Below are 25,797 nucleotides of genomic sequence, written 5' to 3'. Positions count from 1 at the left end.
GGAGTTAACTGGGTTGTAGGCTACTGTAACCTACTAGTCTTGCAGTAAATTGCTAACTATGAAGATGGTGAACTAGTCTGGCATTGGAGGTGCAGATGCGGGAGAAGAGGACAGGTGGGACACACAATGAGTATCAGCCAATGACTGTGGGTTTAGTGCACTTAAATAAAGCATTCGATCATTACTATAGTCACTCCCAGTCGCGGTAAGTAGTAGCCTATCGTTTTTCAATTATGTTGGATTGTTTCGAGTCATTTATTTGTCCTATAATCTGTCTAGGTCACTCTCACTGGGACAACATATATTTAACAAGACCGACCTGGTCCAAGTACATCTGTGTCACTAAAGAGTTTATTTAATTTGGCAGAAAATATTTTGTGTTCGGTTGGTCAAAGCCAGGTAGGTGCACATAAGGTCACTCGTGAGAAGATGAGAGAGAGAGAGACGGGAGGGAGAGGTGTGGGGGCGAGCGCGTCATTGTTTTGAAGATAGGAGGGACCGTGTTTTGGCGAAACGTCAGGGTGGTAGGAAGAGTCCAAACCGTGAATGCGGCTAGAGAGCTGGGCAACTGCGGAAGGAGGCGAGGAAACGGCCCAACCGTAGCCAGTATCCCCCTACCCGCCGCTATCTGTGCGGCAATCTATGGACAGTGTAAGCCTACGGGGATGCCACTGCAACGTTAATCCTATTCACAGCTAAATCGGACCTAAAACAGACTCAACCATGGCCACAGATAGTAAGTATCCCAATAGAGAAAATGAACAAATGTATTTTTTTATATAGCAGAGTAGAGGCAAGAGATAGGCTAGTACAATTATTTAATTCCATGATCGGCTGTTGCAGATGCTATGCAGTTGAGATTGAAGCTATCTCTTGTCTACGTGCGACTGGCTACAACGTTTCCATTTTACACTAGTTGATACAATATATCATTGTGTTGGCTGAGTCCGGCTGACATAATAGGCTATAATTCCGCTATTTCAGCTACGACTTGGAAAACGCAGGATGTGCTCTGCAATTGTATATTGGTATATGTTGAGAATTCCCCTTTGCCATATTTGCTGTGACGACCTGCCATCGTCATTATTATTGACTTTTCTGAAGGCTGTTTGTGTTAAATTAGGACACAAATGATTAAAACCCGATTCAGCGTTGAAATAAAGGATAGACCTGCGCCCAGATCAATACTTGCATTTCATGTAGGCTAGCCATTAATGTATGTAGTCCTAATGAAAACACTATGGCACACAAAAGTTCCACATGTTTGATATAGCCTTGCATCTCCTATGGAATGGTTCTTGTAGGTCAACATTTGGCAAGGGACAACATTAGTTTATGAAAATCAGGCCATTAATAGGCTACCACGTGAGGTTGAATAATAGCTGACAGGAGTCTGTATGGACTTCAATAAATGGTAGAATCCCCTAACTGACCCAACACACACACACTATAAGCACCTTATTAAATGTGGAAAGTTATCTATAAACCCTACTGTTGCCATTATACTCTGACAGGAGATTAGCTTATAGAAATTGACTCTTATGCAAACCAATCAAATTTTGTTTAGCTTCAAAAGAGAACATTTCCATCACATAAAAGTGAATGATGAGTGGACTTTATGAAACAACTACCCTCTTTATTATTATGTCACATTATTTCAATAGCCTGTTGTACCAAAGCTGAATGGCCCTGCATTGTAGTATTAAAGTAACAGAGAACCTGTTGGAGTAACTCACCAGCAGTTGGACTCACCCTCATTTGCCAAACAAAGACATTTAGAAACACATAGTCATTTCCAGTTGCCAGCATGAACATTCGTGAGGGGTGTGCCTGCTTTTTCACTCATAGTATATTCATTAAGAATGTCTAATCGTGTTTATATAAACTCATGGAAAGGTGTGGGTGGAGTCGAGACACCCTTTAAGGTAAATATGCGGATTTATTGTGAGACTAGAAAGTCTGTACTGTACATGCATCCATACTTTTGTTGATATTAGATCCCCTTTCTGGGTCATATACCTTGAGGTGGCCTCTCTCTCCAGTGGACATACTATCCCTGAACCAACTGGTCTGGAACCATATCTCACCAAACTACAAAACAAAGCCTGGGTAAAACCTAGACATACTGTACTGTAGACTAACTCAGCCTTAGCCAACCTCCTCTCTCAGTTCCCACAATGGAGAGACTGAAAAGATGCTCTCTGATCTCTTATCTCTGTATGTTTATGAGCTTTGTGTTGTGCAGCAGCTTCTCTGAGCTGGAGAATATGGTTGAGTAAGTACCGAGCACTCTGTTGTGTCTGCTGCTGCTGCTATTGGTGGCCTAGTTACAGGGCCATGCGTAATTCATACATTCCTCTCCTCTCTCCATGTTGGGCAGGCCTGGCCTGGAACTGACAGTGTTGGGGCTGGGGTGTGTGTGTGTGTGTGTGTGTGTGTGTGTGTGTGTGTGTGTGTGTGTGCGTGTGCGTGAATCAGTTCTGTTATTCATGTACAGTATTTCCTGTTTACTGTAGTCTGTAAACTCTGTTCAGAATATAGTAGATTAAAATGTATAGTTTCATGAAACGTCAGATGTTCACAGACACGACTTGTTTGTTTATTTTGGTAATCATCAAAAAACAATTTTGGCAAACAGTTTTTATTTTAAATGGGGTTTGATCCTTACCCCAGAGGAAAGGCAGTCTAAACTTTTTGATCAATGTCATCACCTCGCTCCATGTTATTGCATCTGAGAGCATTATTCAGGAAGGGTGTTTGGCCTAGCCCAGTAGGACAGGAAGAACATTAGGAAAGATTGAGGGAGCTAGTTCATGTAGAGTCAGACAGAACACAGGGAGGGAGAAGGAGGTAGGTTGAGAACAGAATGAAGGTTACGTATGTAACTACAGATATGTGAGCTATTGGATCACTCCAATATGGTATCCTTCTGTGCGGCAGGATACATTCCGAGTAAGGATTTCAGATTAGTCCAGTGTACAGGGTAGTGCTCCGGCTGACCCCCTTAAATTGCTTCCACCGCGTTACTTCCACCTCGTGTCCTTTTTCGAGGCGCCGTAGATCACAGACAAAGAGTATTGAAGTGATCCAATAGCTCACATAACCGTGGTTACATACGTAACCTTCGTTATGTAGCACTATATTGGATCACTCCAATATGGTATCACAATACCAGATTAATCAGTGAACTAGGTAAGGGCCAGACAGAGAGCAAAGTCCCGTAGGACTGAGCTCAGGGCAGTCATAGTCGCAGTGTTCCTCCTTCCCCACTCAGGGAAGCGGAGGCAACATCCTGCACAGCCGTCCTGACCTCATTGGCGGGGGGCAACATTGACTCGATAGTACCTAGAAAAGGTGCTAGATGATGCCCAACTGGCCGAGACGCAAATGTAATTGAGGGGAACTCCTCGGAGCAGGGCCCACGATGTAGCTACTCCTCGATGTAGCACACTTGGGGAAAAACACCCAGCTCACCCACAGCCGCGGGAGGGGCATATGCAGACAAATGTATGGGCCGGTTCACGTGTCTGTCAGACAGGACCTTCCGCAAGAATGAGGGGTTAAGACGGAGGGTGACACTCCTGTTGTCTGGACCCATTCAGAAAAACATTCAGTGCTCACTGAAAAAGCAAGAAGTTCACTCACCCTCTTAGTGGAGGTAATTGCCAACAGGAATGCCACCTTCATGGATAGGTGCTTACAAGACATCGACTCTGACAGCGCCACGTCAAGGTTCCAGCTTGATACCGAGTGGGCCATTTCTGGACACAGACGTCAAACTCCCTTCAAAAATGTGGAGAGCAATGGGTAGCCACTCATGGGTCCCTCTTGGCCGGCATCATGGCATGCCAATATAGCGGCTAGATACACTCTCAATGTGGATGCCGCATCGAGCAGTGACTGTGAAAACCGTTAAACCGTTTGCACATATGACTCTCACACCAGGTACAGAATATGCCACACCACATTTGATATGATGCATTGGTGGAAGAAGCCATGGAGTTCCGCAAAGTGTTCACCACACTGTCCTGAAGGCCTAGACGGGTCCACTAACGCCTCTCAGAGGCCAAGCCCGATGCTGGAAATGGTGCGGGTCCGTATGCCACAGTGTCCCCCGAGCCTGAAAGAGCAGGTCGGGCCTCAGGGGCAGCTGCCATGGAGTCCCTGAGAGGAGGGACAACAGGAGGCTGAACCATGGTGGTCTCGGCCAGCATGGCGCTATCAAGAGCAGCTGGTGGCCCACCAAGATGACCCTGTCTAGTGTAGGGGAAATGGTTGGAACGGGTAAAGCGTCGTTGCCGGCCAATCATGAGTGAGGGCATCCAGACCCAGAGGGCCTTTAGGGTCTGACATCGAGAACCAGCTGGGGCAATGAGTGTTCTCCTGAGATGCAAACAGATCCAACTGTGCTCTCCCAAACCTGTAGCACCACCTGAGGGTGTAGACTCTAGTCCCCCTCTGGCAGGCCGTCTCTCGAGAGCATGTCCGCTGCATTGTACAGGACCCAGGGTATACTGTATGTGCTGCTTGCAGCGATGCCAAGCGGGTCTGGGCCCACAGCAAGTGCTCCCGAGCCATTGGACCAGGAAATGCTGTCCTACCAGGTAGGGCTGGAACTGTTGGAGAGCTAGGCGAACCAACCTGAGCTCCAGCACATCGATGTGTTGACAACTCCATGGGGGCTCCAGCGGCCGCTGGCCGCCATGCCTCTGAACACGGCACCCCAACATGTCAGATAGGCATCAGCGCAAACCAGCTCTGCTGTGGACTCTGATCAGGCCCACCCCCTTTAACAGGAAGGAGCGGGATAGCCACTTCGATAGGGTCATCAAACATGCACTCATCACCAGCAGTTGACAGTGTTTGTGTTGTTTTGGGTGCCAGCCGTGGGAGTTGAACCATCGCTGGAGTGGCCTGATGGAACCAACAGGGAAGCCACCGGCAGTAGGCCGAGTAACTATTGGCACTCTAACACTGACATGGCTCGTCCGAGCCGGAAACGGTTGAGGTAGGATAGGATTTTGTTACTCTCACCTGGGGGAGATGTGCCCTCATGAGTGTCAAGTCTATGGACATCCCGAGGTAGATCACCTTCTGTGAGACTTAAGGGAAAGTGTGTTTATTACTGTTCTTAGTCCTGCAATGGTCACCTTTTGTTAAGCTAGCTACTTTGCAAAGCTCGTTCACCGTGGAACACAAGAGTCTAGGCAAGATGGCTGTGCCCTGTGAGAGATGAATACATGGTGCGCCTTGCGACACCTAGCTTACTCTCAGGGGAGAACTGCAAGTCCGCTGGAGCGAAACATACACAGTCTCTCGATCTTGCGGGGTAGACGCGGCCCCCAAACCCCAAGGCTAAAACTGTGAGGGTTCCGGTGGGCAGACAAGTCACACAGACAACTAAGACAAACCCTCAGTGCCGCAATACTGGTCGACCAAACCGAGTATCGCCTAGGTTGGTACACTGTCACAAGTAATAAAAACAAAGACAAAACCCAAACGAGATGGCACAAGCCAAACCGAGTGGGGGGACAGCAGAGCACCCAGATGGAGAGGCTATCTAGCTAGCTGCTCCAAGCTATTGAATAGCTGCTGGTATACTTCTGCGCTAATACACTCTAACATAGAGCTCTTACCAAGCGAATCCTCTCTGGAATGAGCAGAGAAAAGGAAGAGGTGGAAGTAGTGCGGCAGCAGCTATTTAAGGGGGTCAGCCACAGCATCAGCACTACCCGGTACACGGGACTAATCTGAAATCCTACATAACTGAACTGAGACTGAGGGCAGGAGCGCTGGATTGAACCCTACCTGGAAGCTCAGTGTGAGACATGGAGGGTGAGAGAGGGCCTACAGACTCACAGTTCCCCTCTACAGCGACAGGACCTGCTCTACTCCACTCAGCCAGGACATTTGAGCTGCTTTCATTTGATCAGTATATCCTCAGTCTAGTTCATGCCGGCTGATAGGGAGATGTATGAACATGATATCGGTTGATTAGAAAACTATTTCTTGATTGATTGATTTTCAAATGTTTGAAGATGAGAACTTGCCATTGACACTTTCATTGGACCTCTATACAGTTTGAATCAGAGGAAACAGCAGATATTATTCTTACAATGATAGTAATGTAACAAAATTAAATGTTCCCGTTCCGCAGACCCCTGGGAGTCATTTTTGTCATTTGATAAATTGGTTGTTCTGTTGAATGCCATGACTAAAATGTCCAAAAGATGGCGCTATCCTCTTTAGTCTCATGGGTGTAGTGCGTTCTCTTTCTAAAACATCAAAGACAGAGCAGTTTGGGGAAGACAGATATTTCCTCTATTTGAATTCACTTAGATTGTAACCTCATTCCTGTGCGTGAGTCTGTGTAACCTTCTGTTGTATTGTCTTTCAAGATGTTGCATATGCTGCTTCTGCTTGGATGAAACATGAAATTGCTGTGTGCAGACTATTCATGCACAACCTCATGGAACCAGCAGAGGGCATCTGCACATCAACATTGTGACAGTGCTCCGATATTGGTTATTGAAACAGGATTGAAGACCTTGATCATTCATGTGAATGTTCAGTCTTACTTATTTTCCCTTCGTCAAGCTTATTGTATGTTGACGTTAATATTACATTCTTCTCATATGCATGGTTAGACAGATGAACAAATGCCCCAGCACAGACAATACAGTAGCTATAGCCCACATGTTCATGATGATTGTTATCCCTCACGACCCCCTGACTATTGTTGTGCTTCCTGGTCTCCACTTTCTCTGGGCCCTGCCCTTTGTCTCTAATCCCTACTAACACACTCACCTCATCACTGAAGAGCTCTTGTCCTCCTGACCAATCATGGCAAGACTGACAGGCAGCGCCATGGTAACATGGGCCCTTTCTCTGTGTGTGGGCAAAGACACTCATCACATTATCCTCAACAGAGCCATTGGGCTGTTTCCAAGGAAACCAACTACTGCTATGATGCTCAGGTGTTTCTGAGCTGTGAGATAGGCGTTGTGGTCACTGGGTTTGAACTAAGGAGAAAACATAATGTGGTGTATAAGGGTTGGGTTTGGCCTCCTCAACCCCATGCCCAGAAACTGATTATTTCCCTCCCAGACACAGTGTGTACCACAAACACATGTTGGTGCCCTCACCTCAACATCAATGCACCCATCTACATAGTCAACAGTACATTTTATAATAAAGATCAGGCTTGGAGATTGGACACACACACATAGTCCTGTACCTTGGCACGACTACAGCTGCTACCCCAAACAATAGGCCCACTCACACAAACACACACAAACACACAGCAAACAGTACCAGTGTTTGTTCACTGCCCTGCCCCTCTCTCTATTACACACCTGTCTGCTCCAAGTCTCACTCTCCTGAAACTAGTTCATTAGCAGAGAATACATCCATATCTTCAAGACTTTTCCTTTGTAGTGAGATGCTTTGATTCTACTGTAGTCGTCTAGTTGAGTGATGTTGCTTTGGCTCATACTGTTCGTTCTGCTGGAGGGCTGTGAACTAGCTGGGTATGTGAGATTTATTTTGATGTGAGTGGGGAGATGCGTTTGAATGTTAATGCCTGTCTGTGCATGATCCTGTTTGATTATTCAGTAAGAGCATGCCTGCTGGAGTGTCAATGTGGTTATGTGTGAATATTAAAACATTAGCTTGATTATTATGCTGCTGTCTTTTCCACCCAGCTTTGAAATGAAACCAGAGAGAGGAGAGAACACTTTGAAGTCAGGGTTAGATTCAACGGATGACTGAAAGCATGGCAATATTGCACCTCAACTACATGATGATGAGATCAGTCCATAGAGCTTCTTATTAGTGTGAGAATTATCACAGTGGTGTTTAGATTACCTTATAGTGGAGCTGAACAAAGGGACTTCACACTGTCTTTCAGTCTGGTGTAAAGTCATAAACAGGGATAATTAGGTTTCCCCTCTGCTTGGCTCGGCACTACTCTTGGTATCATTCATCTCCCTGCTGTTTAAAATGCAGCTTTTGAAGTGGTATTGGTTTGTTTTCTTAGTCCAGACTCAGATGATATTGTCAGTAGTGTTGGCTCTGATGGTGTATATGTGTGTGTGTGTCTGGTAGAAGCAGATTGCCCTGCTGAGGGCTCTGTGGGAGGAGCAGGTGTCGCCCCAACCCCCCTGATCCTGGTCCATTTCCTGTCCATCTGTATGGGGACACAGGGGGCTCTCAGAGAGACATAGTGGACCCTTTGTGTGCAGCAGAGAAGGAAACCCCAGTTATCTTGTTTTGGGTCTCATCACAAATCTCTTCTACTTAGCTTGAAGTGTACTATGTATCACAGGAGGTTGGTGGCACCTTAATTGGGGAGGACGGGCTCGTGGTAATGGCTGGAGCGGAATAGGTGGAATTGAACACATTGAACACAAATACATCAAACACATGGTTTGATGCCATTCCATTGGCTCCGTTCCAGCCATTATTATTAGACGTTCTCCCTTCAGCAGCCTCCACTGCTATGTATGTAGGCTTACCCACACAGAAACATTCTCACAGTAAAAATACATCAGAGTACCTGAGAGCATTTCATATTTACAGAAACAACACACATGCACACACGCCGAACGCATGCACGCACGCGCACACACACACACACACACACACACACAGGTTGTTGTATGTGGGGAGATAGCAGATCCAGAGGCTTAGTGAGAGAAGAGGAGTACAACACAACAGAGAATGACGAGAGGCATCATGGAATAATGGAGGAATGAAATAGATGAAGGAATTGTATTACATGCTTCAGCGTACACACACTCACACACTCACCCACGCACGCCTACAGTAATCCTCCCAGTAGTGTTGACTTCATGCCATTTGTAACGGTTGTTTCTCCAGGGCATGGAGTCATGGCAAAGCTCTACTTCTCCTTTTATTGATTCCATTGCACTTTGGAGGTTGTCGTGGAAACCCCAAAGAAAGACATGGCTCTCTCTTGTACTGTACTTGTATTCATTGGTTGGAGGAGGGCCCATCTAGTCATTGAGAGTGGAGTGGAGTACTCTATTTTTCTGTCTTTCTCTTAGGGGAAATTTACATTAGTAAAATATGTCTAGTGAGATCTACCTCTCTTCAACATCAGATTTGCAACTTTTCTGATTACACTAGCCTTGGATGTGGTGTGGCCAAAGCCTGCTTCATGTGTGAGTGCACCTATTATCAATCCCATAAACACCATAGTATATAGACCAACAAAATAAGGATAGCAATTCCAACTATACAGGAGCTTCTCATCTAAACCATATTGCACATAGTGTTGCACAATTGATTAATTCAATAATTCACAAATGTGTGGATATTTGAAAAGCCTTTAATTATTTTAATTTGGTTAACAGAGCAAAAATGCTGTCTACTGGTATTAAGGTAATTATTGCAAGGACATGTGGTGTGGGAGAGCCATTGCCTTTCCACTGTACCACTCAGAGGGGGGTATGTGGTATAGATGTCTCCCACACTACTAGATCTGTCTCTTTACACAACACAGGGATCTCTCCTGGACCTAGTTTGTGCCGTCAAAGTAGTGTAGTGTAAAGAGGCTGTTAGGACACAAGTCCCCCTCATGGCCTTCACAAGACTGTCACCTCAAACAGCTCATTAAACATGTCCTTAGAAGGACAGGATTCTGAACGTGAGCTCAAGCAGAGGGGGATGTTTAACTGCTTCTATTTCCCATTGTACTATTTATTAGGGGGCTTGTCTGAAAGAGTGGTTTCAAGAGAGTTGTGTAATACATGGCAAGTGACGTAATACTCACAATCCTGAATCAGGCTGCATCAGAATCACAATGTTCAATATGCAATGCTAAATCCCAAGAAAGTATCATAATGTTCAATATGCAATGCTAAATCCCAAGAAAGTATCATAAGCTTATGTATTGTAAACAAATGTATTATTATTTGAAACATGTACAAATGTATGTATATTTGTACTCAAATTCAATAGGCAGATACCACACCCAGAATATGTAACTTCTATCCTGTTAGCTTAATTAAACTGAAACTCTTACTAAAGTGTTGCCCATTCTGTCTGTGTGTGTATCCTGTGTGTATGACTGTGTGTGTGTGTGTGTGTGTTCAGGCTGTCTGTTTATGTGGTCTGATCAGTGTGTCTTTGTGTGTCCTCTCTCCTTCACAGTCACACCAGAGGCCATCGGCTTCCTGTCTGCGGTAGGTGTCTTTGTGGTGTTTCTGGCCGTCCTCTTCCTCTTCATCAATAAGAAGCTGTGTTTCTCCCGCGTTGGGGGTCTGCCCTGTCTGGAGCAGCATGGCCGCGGTAAACGCTCCCGCAGCAGGCCCGGAGTCCGCCAAGGGCTGGGTGAGTGGACTGGCATGGCGCCTGGGGCTGGGGGATACGGGAGGCAGAGGGGTGGGGTCTATCTGCTTTCTGGGTCCTGAGGTAGGGGTTTCTGGTATTGGGTGACCAGTTGTAGGGGTGGGTCCTGGGATGGAGACTGGAGGTGAGAGACTGTCAGTGGGGAGGGTGCGAGGCTAATGCAGGGAGACAGGTAGGAGGCCAGAGAGTGGCTGGGTGGGGAAAATATGTTATATTCATGTCATTCACTCTCTTCCTTTCTTCTCACAAATTGTAGAAATGCTGTCACTTTATCTTGAAACATACGGTAGTAGAACAATCACACCCCTTAATGCTAATCATTCAGTCAGGGAGGAGGCTGTGCTTTGTTCTTCATTAGTCAAACACTCTGCAAATATTTCCCATAATCCCCAGGTAAACGTTAGGCTCTCTGTGGTTGGACAGGGAGGTGTTCTTGGCTCTGGTATTTCCTGGTCGTTTAGTCCCTTGAGCAAACATCTCCTGCTTGGATAGGCAGAGTCAAGAGTTTCGGCTGATACTGTATTCAAGTCAGCAGTTGCAGTCATGTCACTCTGAAGTAACATTACTTTACGGTGCGCTGTTACGAGATGAAGCGAGATGATCCTGTATCGGAGATCCTTTCTTTGAAAGGATGGTTCGTCCAGGTATCGGAGTCTTTGTCTGCGGCCCTCCTATCCATGGGCCAGGGACCGGGCCAGGCTAGGGAGTCTCAGGGAGTGTCTGCTGACCCAGCACCCACACCAGGAGACACCCAGGAGGTATCTGATCCCTCAGAGCTCCAGGAGGACTTAGGGCCCCAGACCTCCAGGGCTGTTGTGTCCTCCATGGACCCCCAGCAGAGGCTACAGGCCCTCCAGGCTCAGCTGGCCCTACGGGGCCTGAGTAGGCCTAGCAGCTCCTGTTCTGGGGCTGCCCCATCTGCAGAGCGTCTGTCTATCATACCCGAGGAGAGTGAGGTGGTGGGGAGCAGGGTGAGCTGGGCAGCCTCACGGCACTCCAGTAAGGCTGGCACAGCAGGTAAAGCGTTTATCTTTCATCACACTGGGTGGGTCAATATCAGAAGTAGATTCAGTCTGTTATACTGTGAATCCTCACTGTACTGATGTGTGTTTCACAGGAAGGATGGTTAGAATACGTGTGTAAGTGCATGGGTGACAGATACACACAGACCTCTGAGGGATGCAAACACACACACACACACTTGCACACACACACACACACACACACTGTTGAGTAAGAGTTGTATGGATCTCTGCTCTACTGTAGGCACTTGAGAGTGGCCTACTTTTAGACGTGAGCTCTGAGAATGGCCATCTAAATGAACTCTCCAACGTGTGCTACTCTCATTGTCATTCACTTCAGGAGTGGCCCTCCACCATATTCATGTGTATACCTTGATGGCTGTGTTTGTGCAGCTCTCTGTGACTGCACCTACAGGTCTTCTCAGCATTGTGGAGATGAACCTTCTCACTGCGTTTTCTCTCTCGCATCTTGCAGTGCGGTCAAAAGAGCATGACTCAAATATGTTTTTTTTAATGGCAACCTGCTTTGAGGGTTCTTCTGTGCACTCTGTAGGCTTTAGGGAAGTAATGAGGGCTCTGCAGGAATAACTATTAGGATGTAATAAAGGTCCTGAGTCGAGGAACGATAAGCCTTGGAGTGATTGATCTAGTGGTGGAGTACTGAGGTTGGAGTGGCGGGAAGCTGCGGTCAGTATCTTCCAGTAGTGATGACTGTGTGATAGGGTTGAATATTTTCCCGGTATTTTACAAATGTTCCATCCCGAGAATAAATCACTTTTCTCCCATGTAACCAAGTATTTCCCACCAAAACCGGAAGTGTCATTCAAAAGCACTATAAAGCATATACAGATGTCTGGATTTAATTAGAGCTATGATCAACATGAAAATTAAAACCTGATGCTACCTGAGCATGATAAGCCAAATATTAAATAAATTTTATGAGCCCTACATTAAAGACATTTAATGAGCCCAAGCGCAAAAAAATCCAAATTATTGTGCTATTATCCAATACATAATATGATATAGGCTACTGCACATTACGCAAGACAGAAAAACATAAAAGCCCATAGATGTAGCTAGCTATATGCTCTCTTGGGTAAATAAATGAACCTAGCTCCAGTAGGCTAATCTTTTTAAGTGTGAACTGTATTACTGTACTGTATTTTATTATACTGTATTATATGGACTGGAATTAGGCCTACGCACATTGTTCAAACCATGATAAAGCAGAAGAGAACATGTGATTCTGGTGCAGCACGTGTGGCCTACAAAGTTACAAGTGTAGGCTAGCGAATTTGATTTTCATTTTGAAATATAATAGGACCTATTTGTATAATTAGTAGACTGATGCATATATACAGTGGGGAGAACAAGTATTTGATACACTGCCGATTTTGCAGGTTTTCCTACTTACAAAGCATGTAGAGGTCTGTAATTTTTATCATAGGTACACTTCAACTGTGAGAGACGGAATCTAAAACAAAAATCCAGAAAATCACATTGTATGATTTTTAAGTAATTAATTTGCATTTTATTGCATGACATAAGTATTTGATCACCTACCAACCAGGAAGAATTCCGGCTCTCACAGACCTGTTAGTTTTTCTTTAAGAAGCCCTCCTGTTCTCCACTCATTACCTGTATTAACTGCACCTGTTTGAACTCGTTACCTGTATAAAAGACACCTGTCCACACACTCAACCAAACAGACTCCAACCTCTCCACAATGGCCAAGACCAGAGAGCTGTGTAAGGACATCAGGGATAAAATTGTAGACCTGCACAAGGCTGGGATGGGCTACAGGACAATAGGCAAGCAGCTTGGTGAGAAGGCAACAACTGTTGGCGCAATTATTAGAAAATGGAAGAAGTTCAAGATGACGGTCAATCACCTTCGGTCTGGGGCTCCATGCAAGATCTCACCTCGTGGGGCATCAATGATCATGAGGAAGGTGAGGGATCAACCCAGAACTACACGGCAGGACCTGGTCAATGACCTGAAGAGAGCTGGGACCACAGTCTCAAAGAAAACCACTAGTAACACACTACGCCGTCATGGATTAAAATCCTGCAGCGCACGCAAGGTCCCCCTGCTCAAGCCAGCGCATGTCCAGGCCCGTCTGAAGTTTGCCAATGACCATCTGGATGATCCAGAGGAGGAATGGGAGAAGGTCATGTGGTCTGATGAGCCAAAAATAGATATTTTTGGTCTAAACTCCACTCGCCGTGTTTGGAGGAAGAAGAAGTATGAGTACAACCCCAAGAACACCATCCCAACCGTGAAGCATGGAGGTGGAAACATCATTCTTTGGGGATGCTTTTCTGCAAAGGGGACAGGATGACTGCACCGTATTGAGGGGAGGATGGATGGGGCCATGTATCGCGAGATCTTGGCCAACAACCTCCTTCCCTCAGTAAGAGCATTGAAGATGGGTCGTTGCTGGGTCTTCCAGCATGACAACGACCCGAAACACACAGCCAGGGCAACTAAGGAGTGGCTCCGTAAGAAGCATCTCAAGGTCCTGGAGTGGCCTAGCCAGTCTACAGACCTGAACCCAATAGAAAATCTTTGGAGGGAGCTGAAAGTCCGTATTGCCCAGCGACAGCCCCCGAAACCTGAAGGATCTGGAGAAGGTCTGTATGGAGGAGTGGGCCAAAATCCCTGCTGCAGTGTGTGCAAACCTGGTCAAGACCTACAGGAAACGTATGATCTCTGTAATTGCAAACAAAGGTTTCTGTACCAAATATTAAGTTCTGCTTTTCTGATGTATCAAATACTTATGTCATGCAATAAAATGCAAATTAATTACTTAAAAATCATACAATGTGATTTTCTGGATTTTTGTTTTAGATTCCATCTCTCACAGCTGAAGTGTACCTATGATAAAAATTACAGACCTCTACATGCTTTGTAAGTAGGAAAACCTGCAAAATCGGCAGTGTATCAAATACTTGTTCTCCCCACTGTACCTTTCATAATATTTCCCCTAATGTTATTAGCCTACCTCTTTTTCTCTCTATTGTTGCTTCATTCCTTCCTAGCTTTCAACAGTTAAATGAAATACGTTTTGTTGTCCTTCTTCCTAATGATATCCTTGAATAATATAGGACTAGAATTAGATGCAGGCTTTCACTTCTCTTCACAAAGATTGAATGGTTATGGGGTCTGAAGAAATAACTGCTATAGCCTACCGCCATTGCGCGTTTGCTCTTCTTTCAAACTACCTGTGAGTTCTGTGGTCCTCTGTAGCTCAATTGGTAGAGCATGGCACTTGTAACGCCAGGGTAGTGGGTTCGATCCCCGGGACCACCCATACGTAAAAATGTATGCACATATGACTGTAAGTCGCTTTGGATAAAAGCGTCTGCTAAATGGCATATTATTATTATTATTATTATTATTCTATTGGGCTGCTGTATTTAACATTCAGCAAAAAAGAGCTTGCGTCCCTCTTTGAATAGTCTATGAAATGCTAAAAAAAATTATGTCCAGCAAGCTATTCTAGTTGAGCTTTTCCTGCATGGGACTCCAAGAGGAGCACAGGTGCTTGCGTATTGCGCAAAGGACAGAGGCTATAAATTAGAAGCTTGTTATGCATAACCCATCATTAATTAGCTAAATATTAAGCTAATACTGCATTGAATGTATTACCTGAAAGAGGTAGGCTAGGACATCTATAAATAGGGCTATATATCAATCTAGAACAGGATTATCTATTTTGGATGCAATTTGAATGGAGTTGATGGAGAGAGAGAAAGGCTGCGAGAGAGTGCTCGCATGTAAACTGATTTAAAGCAACTATATTCGAGTGATAGGCTGTTTTTAAAACTCTGCAGCTGCAATAAAAAGACAAAAAATCTTTACAATTAAATAAACAAGGTGACCCCTGAAAGCCAGATGGAGATGGGTAAATTAGACGCGCATTCGGTCTTTATATTACAGTAGCATAGGCTATGCTGCAGCAAGTGTAGGCCTACCTGTCACAAGAAAAACAGTTACCATGATGAGATGATGGTCTACATGCGTTGTTAACTGCGCTGTCTGTGGTTTTGGGCGGTAAATCCCGGTAAATCACGATAACCGGGTTCCCGCCCTTCAACCCTACTGTGTGATGATTATAAGGCTAAGGGTTAGACGGCTCTCTGTACTGCAGCCCTGGAGACGCGTTGAACACAAGACATGTGCAGGGCCACAGGAAATCAATCAGCGGCCTCTCGCCCACTCACTAGAGCCATCCTGGGTTACCATGGTGATGGATGGTTCAGGTAAAGAGGGTGGTGTTGTACTGGGTGACCTACACTGATGAGGGAGACGGGGCCAGAGACATGTGATACATCTCCATTACAGCCTCAATCAATCTGTCAACAGACACTTAGATAACCAAGTTACTGTCTGTCTCTCTGTCCATCACTGGTGGAACTAATGGTGTTCAGATTAAATGCTTTGTTTTTAGAGGGAGAGAGTGTATGAAAGGATAACAGGTGACAGCTAATGTGTTTTGTAATGCTATGGGGATGTACAGCTGGCACTTCTCTCCTACTCTCCTTGTTCTGGTTCCATAGCATGGTAGATCACTGACTGACACTAAAGTCCCAGTCCTCCAACACTCACCTAGTTCATGACTGTAGTCTTATCTGCCAGGTACAATCTAATTTCGATATGCGGGTCGTGCTTGTGATCGTTTTATCAAATGTTCTTTGAATTCATTTCTGTGTTTGTCTTGCACTCAGCAGTAGTTTTAATAATCACACATATTGATGTGATCATGTTCACATTGTTTTTATTTATGTTTCTCTCTATCCTCCTCTCCTCTCCTCTCCTCTCCTCTCCTCTCCTCTCCTCTCCTCTCCTCTCCTCTCCTCTCCTCTCCTCTCCTCTCCCTCTCCTCTCCTCTCCTCTCCTCTCCTCTCCTCTCCTCTCCTCTCCTCTCCTCTCCTCTCCTCTCCTCTCCTCTCCTCTCCTACTATAATCATTAGGTTCCATAGTAGCTCTCCTGCCTGCACCTTCTCTCCTTCTCTTTTTGAACTCTGTATTCCCTGTGTGTGTGTTTGTGTGATCTCTGGTCCATCCAGTGAACAGCTACGGGGATGGTGAGGATCAGTCCAGCTCATCGGATAGTGAGGACGAGATAGTGAAGCAGTTTGAGATCTCCGTGTCTCGCTCTCAGAGCCTCCGCTCTACAGGGCCCACCAGGGTTGTAGCCCAGGCTGCACCGGGAAAACGCCACAAGTTCACCCGCCTACTCTCTGACCAGGAGGAGGGCAGCACAGAGCCCTCAGACTGCGAAGGTACAGATGTAGGAGCTTAATTGGATCACCCTGTTGCAGGATAACTTTCTTGCAATGCAGGACATTTAAAACTTCTAGTGTATTTGAGGTTTAAAAAGGCTTCTGAAGTTTGTAATTTCCACTTTGACATTTCAGACTTGATTTTCCCTTATGAAAAATGTATCAAGCCCTACAAAACCTTCCATTAATTATAATCCACATAATAATTCACATTTCCTGTAGCTGCAGGATTAACTTCCTGCTGTAGCAAACTGGCTCAAAATTAGATCCTACATCTGTACACACACTCAAAACATGTCCTCCACAAAACAAAGTGCGTACAGGGGGATCCTCTAATCTGAACCAATGGGATGTAAATGATCAACCCACTGCTCCAGAGCCCAAAAATAACATTTAATCACAGACTACTGTCTGTAAAGATCTCAGGCTAAGCTTGATTGGCCCACTCTGTGACGGATCAACACAGAGATAGTCAGATAGTGCTCTGGGTCTTAGATTAATTAGTGACTTGTTTGGACTCAAATGGTGGCTGGTGTCTTAGACACGCTATAAGAAGGATCAGTGTAAGTGGTGACAGTAGACCCAGGCATTATACAGATGTCATGGTCCTGGAAGATACAGTGCCTTGCAAAAGTATTCATCCCCCTTGGCGTTTTTTCCTATTTTGTTGCATTACAACTTGTAATTTAAATGGATTTTTATTTGGATTTCATGTAATGGACATACACAAAAAATATTCCAAATAGGTGAAGTGAAATGAAAAAATTCTAAAAAATAAATAATGGAGAAATGGTGCGTGCATATGTATTCACCCCATTTGCTATGAAGCCCCTAAATAAGATCTGGTGCAAACAATTACCTTCAGAAGTCACATAATTAGTTAGATTGCACACAGGTGGACTTTATTTAAGTGTCTCATGATCTGTCACATGATCTCAGTATATATACACCTGTTCTGAAAGGCCCCAAAGTCTGCAACACCACTAAGCAAGGGGCACCACCAAGCAAGCGGCACCATGAAGACCAAGGAGCTCTCCAAACAGGTCAGGGACAAAGTTGTGGAGAAGTACACATCAGGGTTGGGTTATAAAAAAATATCTGAAACTTTGAACATCCCACAGAGCACCATTAATTCCATTATTAAAAAATTGAAAGAATATGGCACCACAACAAACCTGCCAAGAGAGGGCTGCCCACCAAAACTCATGGACCAGGCAAGGAGGGCATTAATCAGAGAGGCAACAAAGAGACCAAAGATAACCCTGAAGGAGCTGCAAAGCTCCACAGTGGAGATTGGAGTATCTGTCCATAGGACCACTTTAAGCCATACACTCCACAGAGCTGGGCTTTACAGAAGAGTGGCCAGAAAAAAGCCATTGCTTAAAGAAAAAAATAAGCAGATGAGACTAAAATTGAGCTTTTTGGCAATCAAGGAAAATGCTATGTCTAGCGCAAACCCAACACCTCTCATCACCCCGAGAACATCATCGGCAGGGACTGGGAAACTGGTCAGAATTTAAGGAATGATGGATGGCGCTAAATACAGGGAAATTATTGAGGGAAACCTGTTTCAGTCTTCCAGAGATTTGAGACTGGGACGGAGGTTCACCTTCCAGCAGGACAATGACTCTAAGCATACTGCTAAAGCAACACTCAACTGGTTTAAGGGGAAACATTTAAATGTCTTGGAATGGCCTAGTCAAAGCCCAGACCTCAATCCAATTGAGAATCTGTGGTATGACTTAAAGATTGCTGTACACCAGCGGAACCCATCCAACTTGAAGAAGCTGGAGCAGTTTTGCCTTGAAGAATGGGCAAAAATCCCAGTGGCTAGATGTGCCAAGCTTATAGAGACATACCTCAAGAGACTTGCAGCTGTAATTGCTGCAAAAGGTGGCTCTACAAAGTATTGACTTTGGGGGGGTGAATAGTTATGCACGCTCAAGTTCTTTTTTTGGGTATTATTTCTTGTTTGTTTCACCCAAAAAAATATTTTGCATCTTCAAAGTGGTAGGCATGTTGTGTAAATCAAATTATACAAACCCCCCAAATATCAATTTTAATTCCAGGTTGTAAGGCAACAAAATAGGAAAAATGCCAAGGGGGGTGAATACTTTCGCAAGCCACTGTAAGGGGGGATTTACCCACCCAACCCCCTCTTCCACCACTAGTTACTGGTACATAAAGAATACAGATAAAGTCTAAGTGTTCATCAAAGCCTCTATTAGATGCATTGGAGGCCCCTGGCATTATGAATTCCCTGACCATGCCTACATCTTTCTTTCATTTAATTAAATTGTTTTATTGAACAAAGAGTCCATTTGTTTGTATGACTGACATCCTGTCATGGGGGTTCACAATGCCTCAGTGACTCATAATAACTACCTGGTCCTTAGCACATTTCCTTCCTCCAGCCAGCATGTGACTGGTGGTTTTATGATATAACTACTGGTTTGATTGAACCTGGGAACACACAACACACACTGATGAGTCACACTGTGCCCTGTTGCCATGGTAATAACTATCTGTAGTCATTGATATAACAGTCGGTCTGCCCTTAATGATACTGAATTGGAGTTAATTGCCATTGATCAGCTCATGGTGCAGCCCTGTACCAGCCACCCTAATTGAAGGAACAGGTTTTTGAAAAGTTATGCAATTTCTATTCAAACAGGAGGCTTGGTATTGCTTATGTTTATAACATGCATTCAATGACTATGTCATACACACAGGGCTGGCTTGTATCTCATATCCCAAGGATGTTTCATGATAATGTTTCATTACAGAAGTCTGTTCTGTCTGATATGTTTATTAAGGGAAGTCTGTTCCGTTGCACACTGAGTGTGTGCTGTATGTTTCCATGTGACATTGTGTCTTTATGAAGCCCTGTTGTGATCGTCCCCAGACGTGGACGGAGACGTGAGCAGGCTGAGTTACCAGAACCCCCTATCGTATGGGGATGAGAAGCGGGGCTCCCTGGGGTCCCAGGAAACGGCTGAGGGTCTGGACGGCCCACCACGGGAGGGCTCGCTGGACACAGGGGGAAGCCCGGCCCCCAACATGAGTCGCCAGGCCACCGAGAGGAGCCTTGAGATGGAGACAGCCGTGGACAACCAGGGTGATGACAACAACGACCCCACAGACAGCGCCTCCACATGGAGCCCAGAGGTACTGTAGTCAACGAGCTCCCGCTGTCACCTTGGGCTTGGTGAACCAAGGTTTCCTGATCAAGTTATAGGTTCAGGAAACAATCCTAGCCCTACTAATAACATACAGTAGCTTTGCTATACAGAGAAGCAGAGTTTCTTATCAAGGGAAATGTTGGTTAAGAGGCAGCCATGTCCATCATGCCATACTGATGAGGAACCTGAAGATGTTTTGCATTTGTCCCACAGTTTTTTCCTGTCAGATTAATTTTCGACATACCAAGACAAGGCTGACATGAGGCCCAGGGGCACATTGGAAACAGTACATAACTCCTTCCTTTTGCCTCATAAATATTGATGAAATGTGGCACAACCTGTTGCTGTAAAGTGTTACTGAGTGTTGCTAATGCTTGCATAAGCGTTGTGTTAGTGTGTTACTGTGCTAAAGCACTAATGTGTCATGATTGATTTAGGCGCCCAGTTGGAGTGAGGTGAGAGCGAGTGGGCAAGTGATGCTGGCTAGCACTGCAGGCTTCCATTTCACTGTCTGCCCAGACCCAGGCCCAGATGTGCTTTTATGACAGCTTGTCTCTGTCTCTGTCTCTGTCTCTGTCTCTGTCTCTGTCTCTGTCTCTGTCTCTGTCTCTGTCTCTGTCTCTGTCTCTGTGTATGTGTATGTGTATGTGTGTGTGAGTGAAATGGGGAGCAATCTGTGCATGAGTATCCCACTAACTGTTTTCACCTTTTATCCAACTCACTTTCTCACATAGAACAACACATACAGATACACGTGAATGAAAGCAAATTGTTAACATAATTGTATATTGTTTGTTTTGTATCATTTGAGTCGTGGCTAACATTGAAAGTCAGGTTGTCGTGTCAGTGAATGTAGGGAGTGTGGGGGAGGGATATAGCTTGAAGAAGCGCATGTCGCCTGATCTGTGCAGTATATTGTAGCTGCCACTACGAATACCTTAGCTGTGATCCGTGGTTGCCGTGCCAACACCAACACTCCGCCTGCTCTGTCAACATGGTGACACAATCGATGCTGTGTTTACTGACCGCATGAAGAGCTGCTTGGCTGGTGTAAATGTTCTCTTCAACGGCATCCTCTGTCTTTGCCTGATACACACACAGCAAAATACAGTATATTCATTCAAGTGATTAGAATTATGACATTGCTGACTATTTCATTTGTTGGTTTCTCTCAAGGAGCATATATCAGTAACTTTCTGTGTTGAACTCTGTGTGTTTTCTGTTTCCCCTCCTCTCAGCAGGAGCATCCTCCTGTGGAGGAGGTCCTCTCTTGCCCCCCTAGCTCCACCTCACACCCCCCTATCACCAAATGTGGTGACCTCGAGGTCACCCTGGACTACAAGGCCGCCTCTCAGAAGCTGTTTGTTACCGTTGTGACCGCGCGGGACATCCCAGACAAAGGGCGCAGTGGGATGGACTCGTGGCAGGTGCACGTGGTCCTGCTCCCGGCAAAGAAGCAGCGCCATAAAACCTCCGTCCAAAAGGGGTCCGTGCCTGAATTCAATGAGACCTTCCGCTTTTCACATCTGGAGCCCTCGGAGCTGGGTGCCTCTGCCCTGCGCTTCCGCCTCTACGCCCTGGGGGGCCGGATGTCCCGCGAGCGCATGATGGGGGAGAAGGTGGTCCGCCTTGGGGGGCTGAGCCCAGAGGGGGGAGAGATGGAGACCATGCTAGTGCTGGAGCCCCGCAGCAACATGAAGGTGAGAGAATAGACCTCCAACATCTCCCAAAGACACAACAAAACACTGCTAACATGTTACTGTATACGATGTAAACATATGCTGTATGTGTGTGTCTTTCTCCTGTGCTCCAGAGTGTTGACTCTCAGGTCAGTCTAGTTGGGGTGTCCCAGAGTGACAGTGCATCCTCCACCCAGTCTCTGACCCACGGGGGCGTCCCTGAGCTGCTGGTGGGCCTGTCCTACAACGCCACCACCGGACGCCTCTCTGTGGAGCTCATCAAGGGAAGCCACTTCCGCAACCTGGCCATCAACAGGCCGCCCGGTGAGCAAACACACTCACACACGCCCATGTTTACCATCATACATACAGACTATCAGATTGTAAGGGCTATTGCAAAGTTCCAATTCGCCACTTGATGCATGAGTGATGTTTTTGACGCCCTAATCAGAAGAGACTGGTAGGAGGAGCTACAGGAGGACGGGCTCATTGTAATGGCTGGAATGGAATTAATGGAAAGGAGTCAAACGTGGTTTCCATATACCATTCCAGCCATTACAAGGAGCCCATCCTCCTATAGCTCCTCCCACCAGCCTCCTCTGCCGCTAATGATTTTATTTTAGTTCATTAGGACTAAATTATGTAATGTCCAGACTTAGATATACTGTTGGGTGATGTAATTAATAAATGATTGATGACTTGATGATTTACCATGGTGGTTATGGTTTGTGGTTGAGTAATCTGTGTTAAAGGCAATCTTGTGAATAGTGGTAAAAAAACATGTGAATCTACTGTTCACCCATGCATGACCACTACCTGGTTACCTGTGACCTTATACACCTGACCCATAACCTCAGTGAGACTGTTCTAGTGGTGAGAAATGACAGCCCAAAACAGACAACAAAACTAGACAAACATACACCAGTGGAGGCTGCTGAGGGGAGGACGGCTCATAACCATGGCTGGAACGGAGCGAGTGGAATGGCATCAAACCATTTGTTTGATGTATTTGATACTGTTCCACTCATACCGCTCCAGCCATTACCACAAGCACGTCCTCCCCAATTAAGGTGCCACCAACCTCCTGTGACATACAGTGGGGGGAAAAAGTATTTAGTCAGCCACCAATTGTGCAAGTTCTCCCACTTAAAAAGATGAGAGAGGCCTGTAATTTTCATCATAGGTACACGTCAACTATGACAGACAAATTGAGGGAAAAAAAATCGAGAAAATCACATTGTAGGATTTTTTATGAATTTATTTGCAAATTATGGTGGAAAATAAGTATTTGGTCACCTACAAACAAGCAAGATTTCTGGCTCTCACAGACCTGTAGGCTCCTCTGTCCTCCACTCGTTACCTGTATTAATGGCACCTGTTTGAACTTGTTATCAGTATAAAAGACACCTGTCCACAACCTCAAACAGTCACACTCCAAACTCCACTATGGCCAAGACCAAAGAGCTGTCAAAGGACACCAGATTCAGTCTTCCAGGCTGGGAAGACTGAATCTGCAATAGGTAAGCAGCTTGGTTTGAAGAAATCAACTGTGGGAGCAATTATTAGGAAATGGAAGACATACAAGACCACTGATAATCTCCCTCGATCTGGGGCTCCACGCAAGATCTCACCCCGTGGGGTCAAAATGATCACAAGAACGGTGAGCCAAAATCCCAGAACCACACGGGGGGACCTAGTGAATGACCTGCAGAGAGGTGGGACCAAAGTAACAAAGCCTACCATCAGTAACACACTACGCCGCCAGGGACTCAAATCCTGCAGTGCCAGACGTGTCCCCCTGCTTAAGCCAGTACATGTCCAGGCCTGTCTGAAGTTTGCTAGAGTGCATTTGGATGATCCAGAAGAGGATTAGGAGAATGTCATATGGTCAGATGAAACCAAAATATAACTTTTTGGTAAAAACTCAACTCAGTCGTGTTTGGAGGACAAAGAATGCTGAGTTGCATCCAAAGAACACCATACCTACTGTGAAGCATGGGGGTGGAAACATCATGCTTTGGGGCTGTTTTTTCTGCAAATGGACCAGGACGACTGATCCGTGTAAAGGAAAGAATGAATGGGGCCATGTATCGTGAGATTTTGAGTGAAAACCTCCTTCCATCAGCAAGGGCATTGAAGATGAAACGTGGCTGGGTCTTTCAGCATGACAATGATCCCAAACACACCGCCCGGGCAATGAAGGAGTGGCTTCGTAAGAAGCATTTCAAGGTCCTGGAGTGGCCTAGCCAGTCTCCAGATCTCAACCCCATAGAAAATCTTTGGAGGGAGTTGAAAGTCCGTGTTGCCCAGCGACAGCCCCAAAACATCACTGCTCTAGAGGAGATCTGCATGGAGGAATGGGCCAAAATACCAGCAACAGTGTGTGAAAACCTTGTGAAGACTTACAGAAAACGTTTGACCTGTGTCATTGCCAACAAAGGGTATATAACAAAGTATTGAGAAACTTTTGTTATTGACCAAATACTTATTTTCCACCATAATTTGCAAATAAATTCATTAAAAATCCTACAATGTGATTTTCTCATTTTGTCTGTCATAGTTGACGTGTACCTATGATGAAAATTACAGGCCTCTCTCATCTTTCTAAGTGGGAGAACTTGCACAATTGGTGGCTGACTAAATACTTTTCCCCCCCACTGTACACCCTATCAAAATGGCTCTTAAACAGTATGCACCCTCATGCAATCATGACTTAGTCAATCGTACTTTTTTTGTTTATCCCTCCTCACTTCATTACCTCTATCTTTGCCTCTCTCCTTTCTTTCTGTCTCTCTCCCTCAGACACCTATGGGAAGCTGACTCTGCTCAACTCGGTGGGCCAGGAGATCTCCAGGTGTAAGACGTCAGTGCGGCGGGGGCAGCCCAACCCTGTCTACAAGGAGACCTTTGTGTTCCAGGTCGCCCTGTTCCAGCTGTCTGACGTCACCCTCATGGTGTCCATCTACAACCGCCGCAGCATGAAGCGTAAGGAGATGGTGGGCTGGCTCGCCCTGGGCCAGAACAGCAGCGGGGAGGAGGAGCAGCTGCACTGGCTGGACATGAAGGAGTGTAAAGGCCAGCAGGTCTGTCGCTGGCACGTCCTCCTGGAAGCCTAGAAGCCAGGATGGAGAGGAGAGGAGAGGACGGGAAGGAATCCCCACCACTTACCCAGTCATTAAGGGCCCAATTCCGACTTAGGAAATTACGCCTTTCTTACTCACTACTTTCCTACGCACTTCTCAGTAGTTGGTATTCAGACTTACCTTATGAAGGTGCGAACAGGGCTTTGCAGGCGTTCCCTTGCACGTGCTGAATAAATGTAATTCAACCACTGAAAACCCTCGCACTTCCTGGCCAACAGATTTTCATTCAATAGGGGTTTCAGTACATTTATCTTAAGCCATCTCTTTAAATACGGTCTACCTTGTAGTTTGAATTTTGTCGAAAGACTCAATAGAATATATCGAGAAAACGGGTTCAGAATATTAGGGATCAATGATAGGCCATCTAAATATATGCATATTCGTCTCTGTTTCAGCACCAATTGGTTGATTTAAAGATACTCTGATCTTGTAAATAATTTAGGTCTAGGAAAGTATTTATTAATCATAAAAAACAGGTTTAGAGAGCCTTTACACACAAAAGAAAGAAAACGGTGGTTTGATTCATTCTTAAAATTGTTAACCCATGGTAATGTTGGAAGATTAGTGTACATAGAATTATAATAGGGAGAATAGTGTACAATAGTAGGCTATAACCTTGTCTATTGCCTGCACTATAATGGAACTGTGTGATGACACAGCCAAGTATTGTGCCATGCGACACTTACGGCTTGGTCTGCGCCCTGATCCATAATGATTTAATTAGCCTACATATCTTTTTAAAAATATTATCAACTGTTACTAATGATCCTCAGCAACAACCACACGGCCGTGACAGCATTTACAGAGGAAGCAAATGAAGGTAAACGAAACGATGTCATTAAATGGAATGATAATGTAGGCTATACCAACTGAAGGGAACTAACAGTAAATTGCCAGGAGAATATGTGTTGTTATTAGGCCATTTTTCTCCCCAATTTTGTGGTATCCAATTGGTAGTTACAGTCTTGTCCCATCGCTGCAACTCCCGTACGGACTCGGGAGTGGTGAAGGTTGAGAGCCGTGCGTCCTCCGAAACACAACCCAACCGAGCCGCACTGCTTCTTGACACAATGCCCACTTAACCAGCCGCACCAATGTGTCGGAGGAAA

General features: G+C 45.4%; 1 protein-coding gene across 4 annotated transcripts; it reads left to right on the top strand.

The window, feature by feature from the left end:
- Positions 1-464: 464 nt before the first annotated feature.
- On the top strand, positions 465-25,679 carry syt16 (synaptotagmin XVI). Of its 4 annotated transcripts, none has more exons than XM_041847779.2 (7): positions 466-736; positions 10,120-10,356; positions 16,469-16,684; positions 19,590-19,852; positions 21,105-21,566; positions 21,680-21,869; positions 24,348-25,679. In XM_041847779.2, the coding sequence occupies exons 1-7, from the start codon at positions 724-726 to the stop codon at positions 24,659-24,661; spliced, it is 1,695 nt and encodes a 564-aa protein (XP_041703713.1). In that variant the 5' UTR covers positions 466-723; the 3' UTR covers positions 24,662-25,679. The 4 variants fall into 4 exon arrangements, with proteins under 4 accessions (XP_041703716.1, XP_041703713.1, XP_041703717.1 ...); XM_041847781.2 differs by having other exon boundaries at positions 467-736; positions 10,177-10,356; XM_041847782.2 differs by lacking the exon at positions 16,469-16,684 and having other exon boundaries at positions 465-736.
- Positions 25,680-25,797: the final 118 nt, after the last annotated feature.

Source organism: Coregonus clupeaformis, chromosome 25 (assembly GCF_020615455.1).
Source record: "Coregonus clupeaformis isolate EN_2021a chromosome 25, ASM2061545v1, whole genome shotgun sequence".
NCBI lineage: Eukaryota > Metazoa > Chordata > Actinopteri > Salmoniformes > Salmonidae > Coregonus > Coregonus clupeaformis.
The sequence above is the reverse complement of the archived record's forward strand: the minus strand, read 5'-3'. Positions and strand labels throughout refer to the sequence as shown.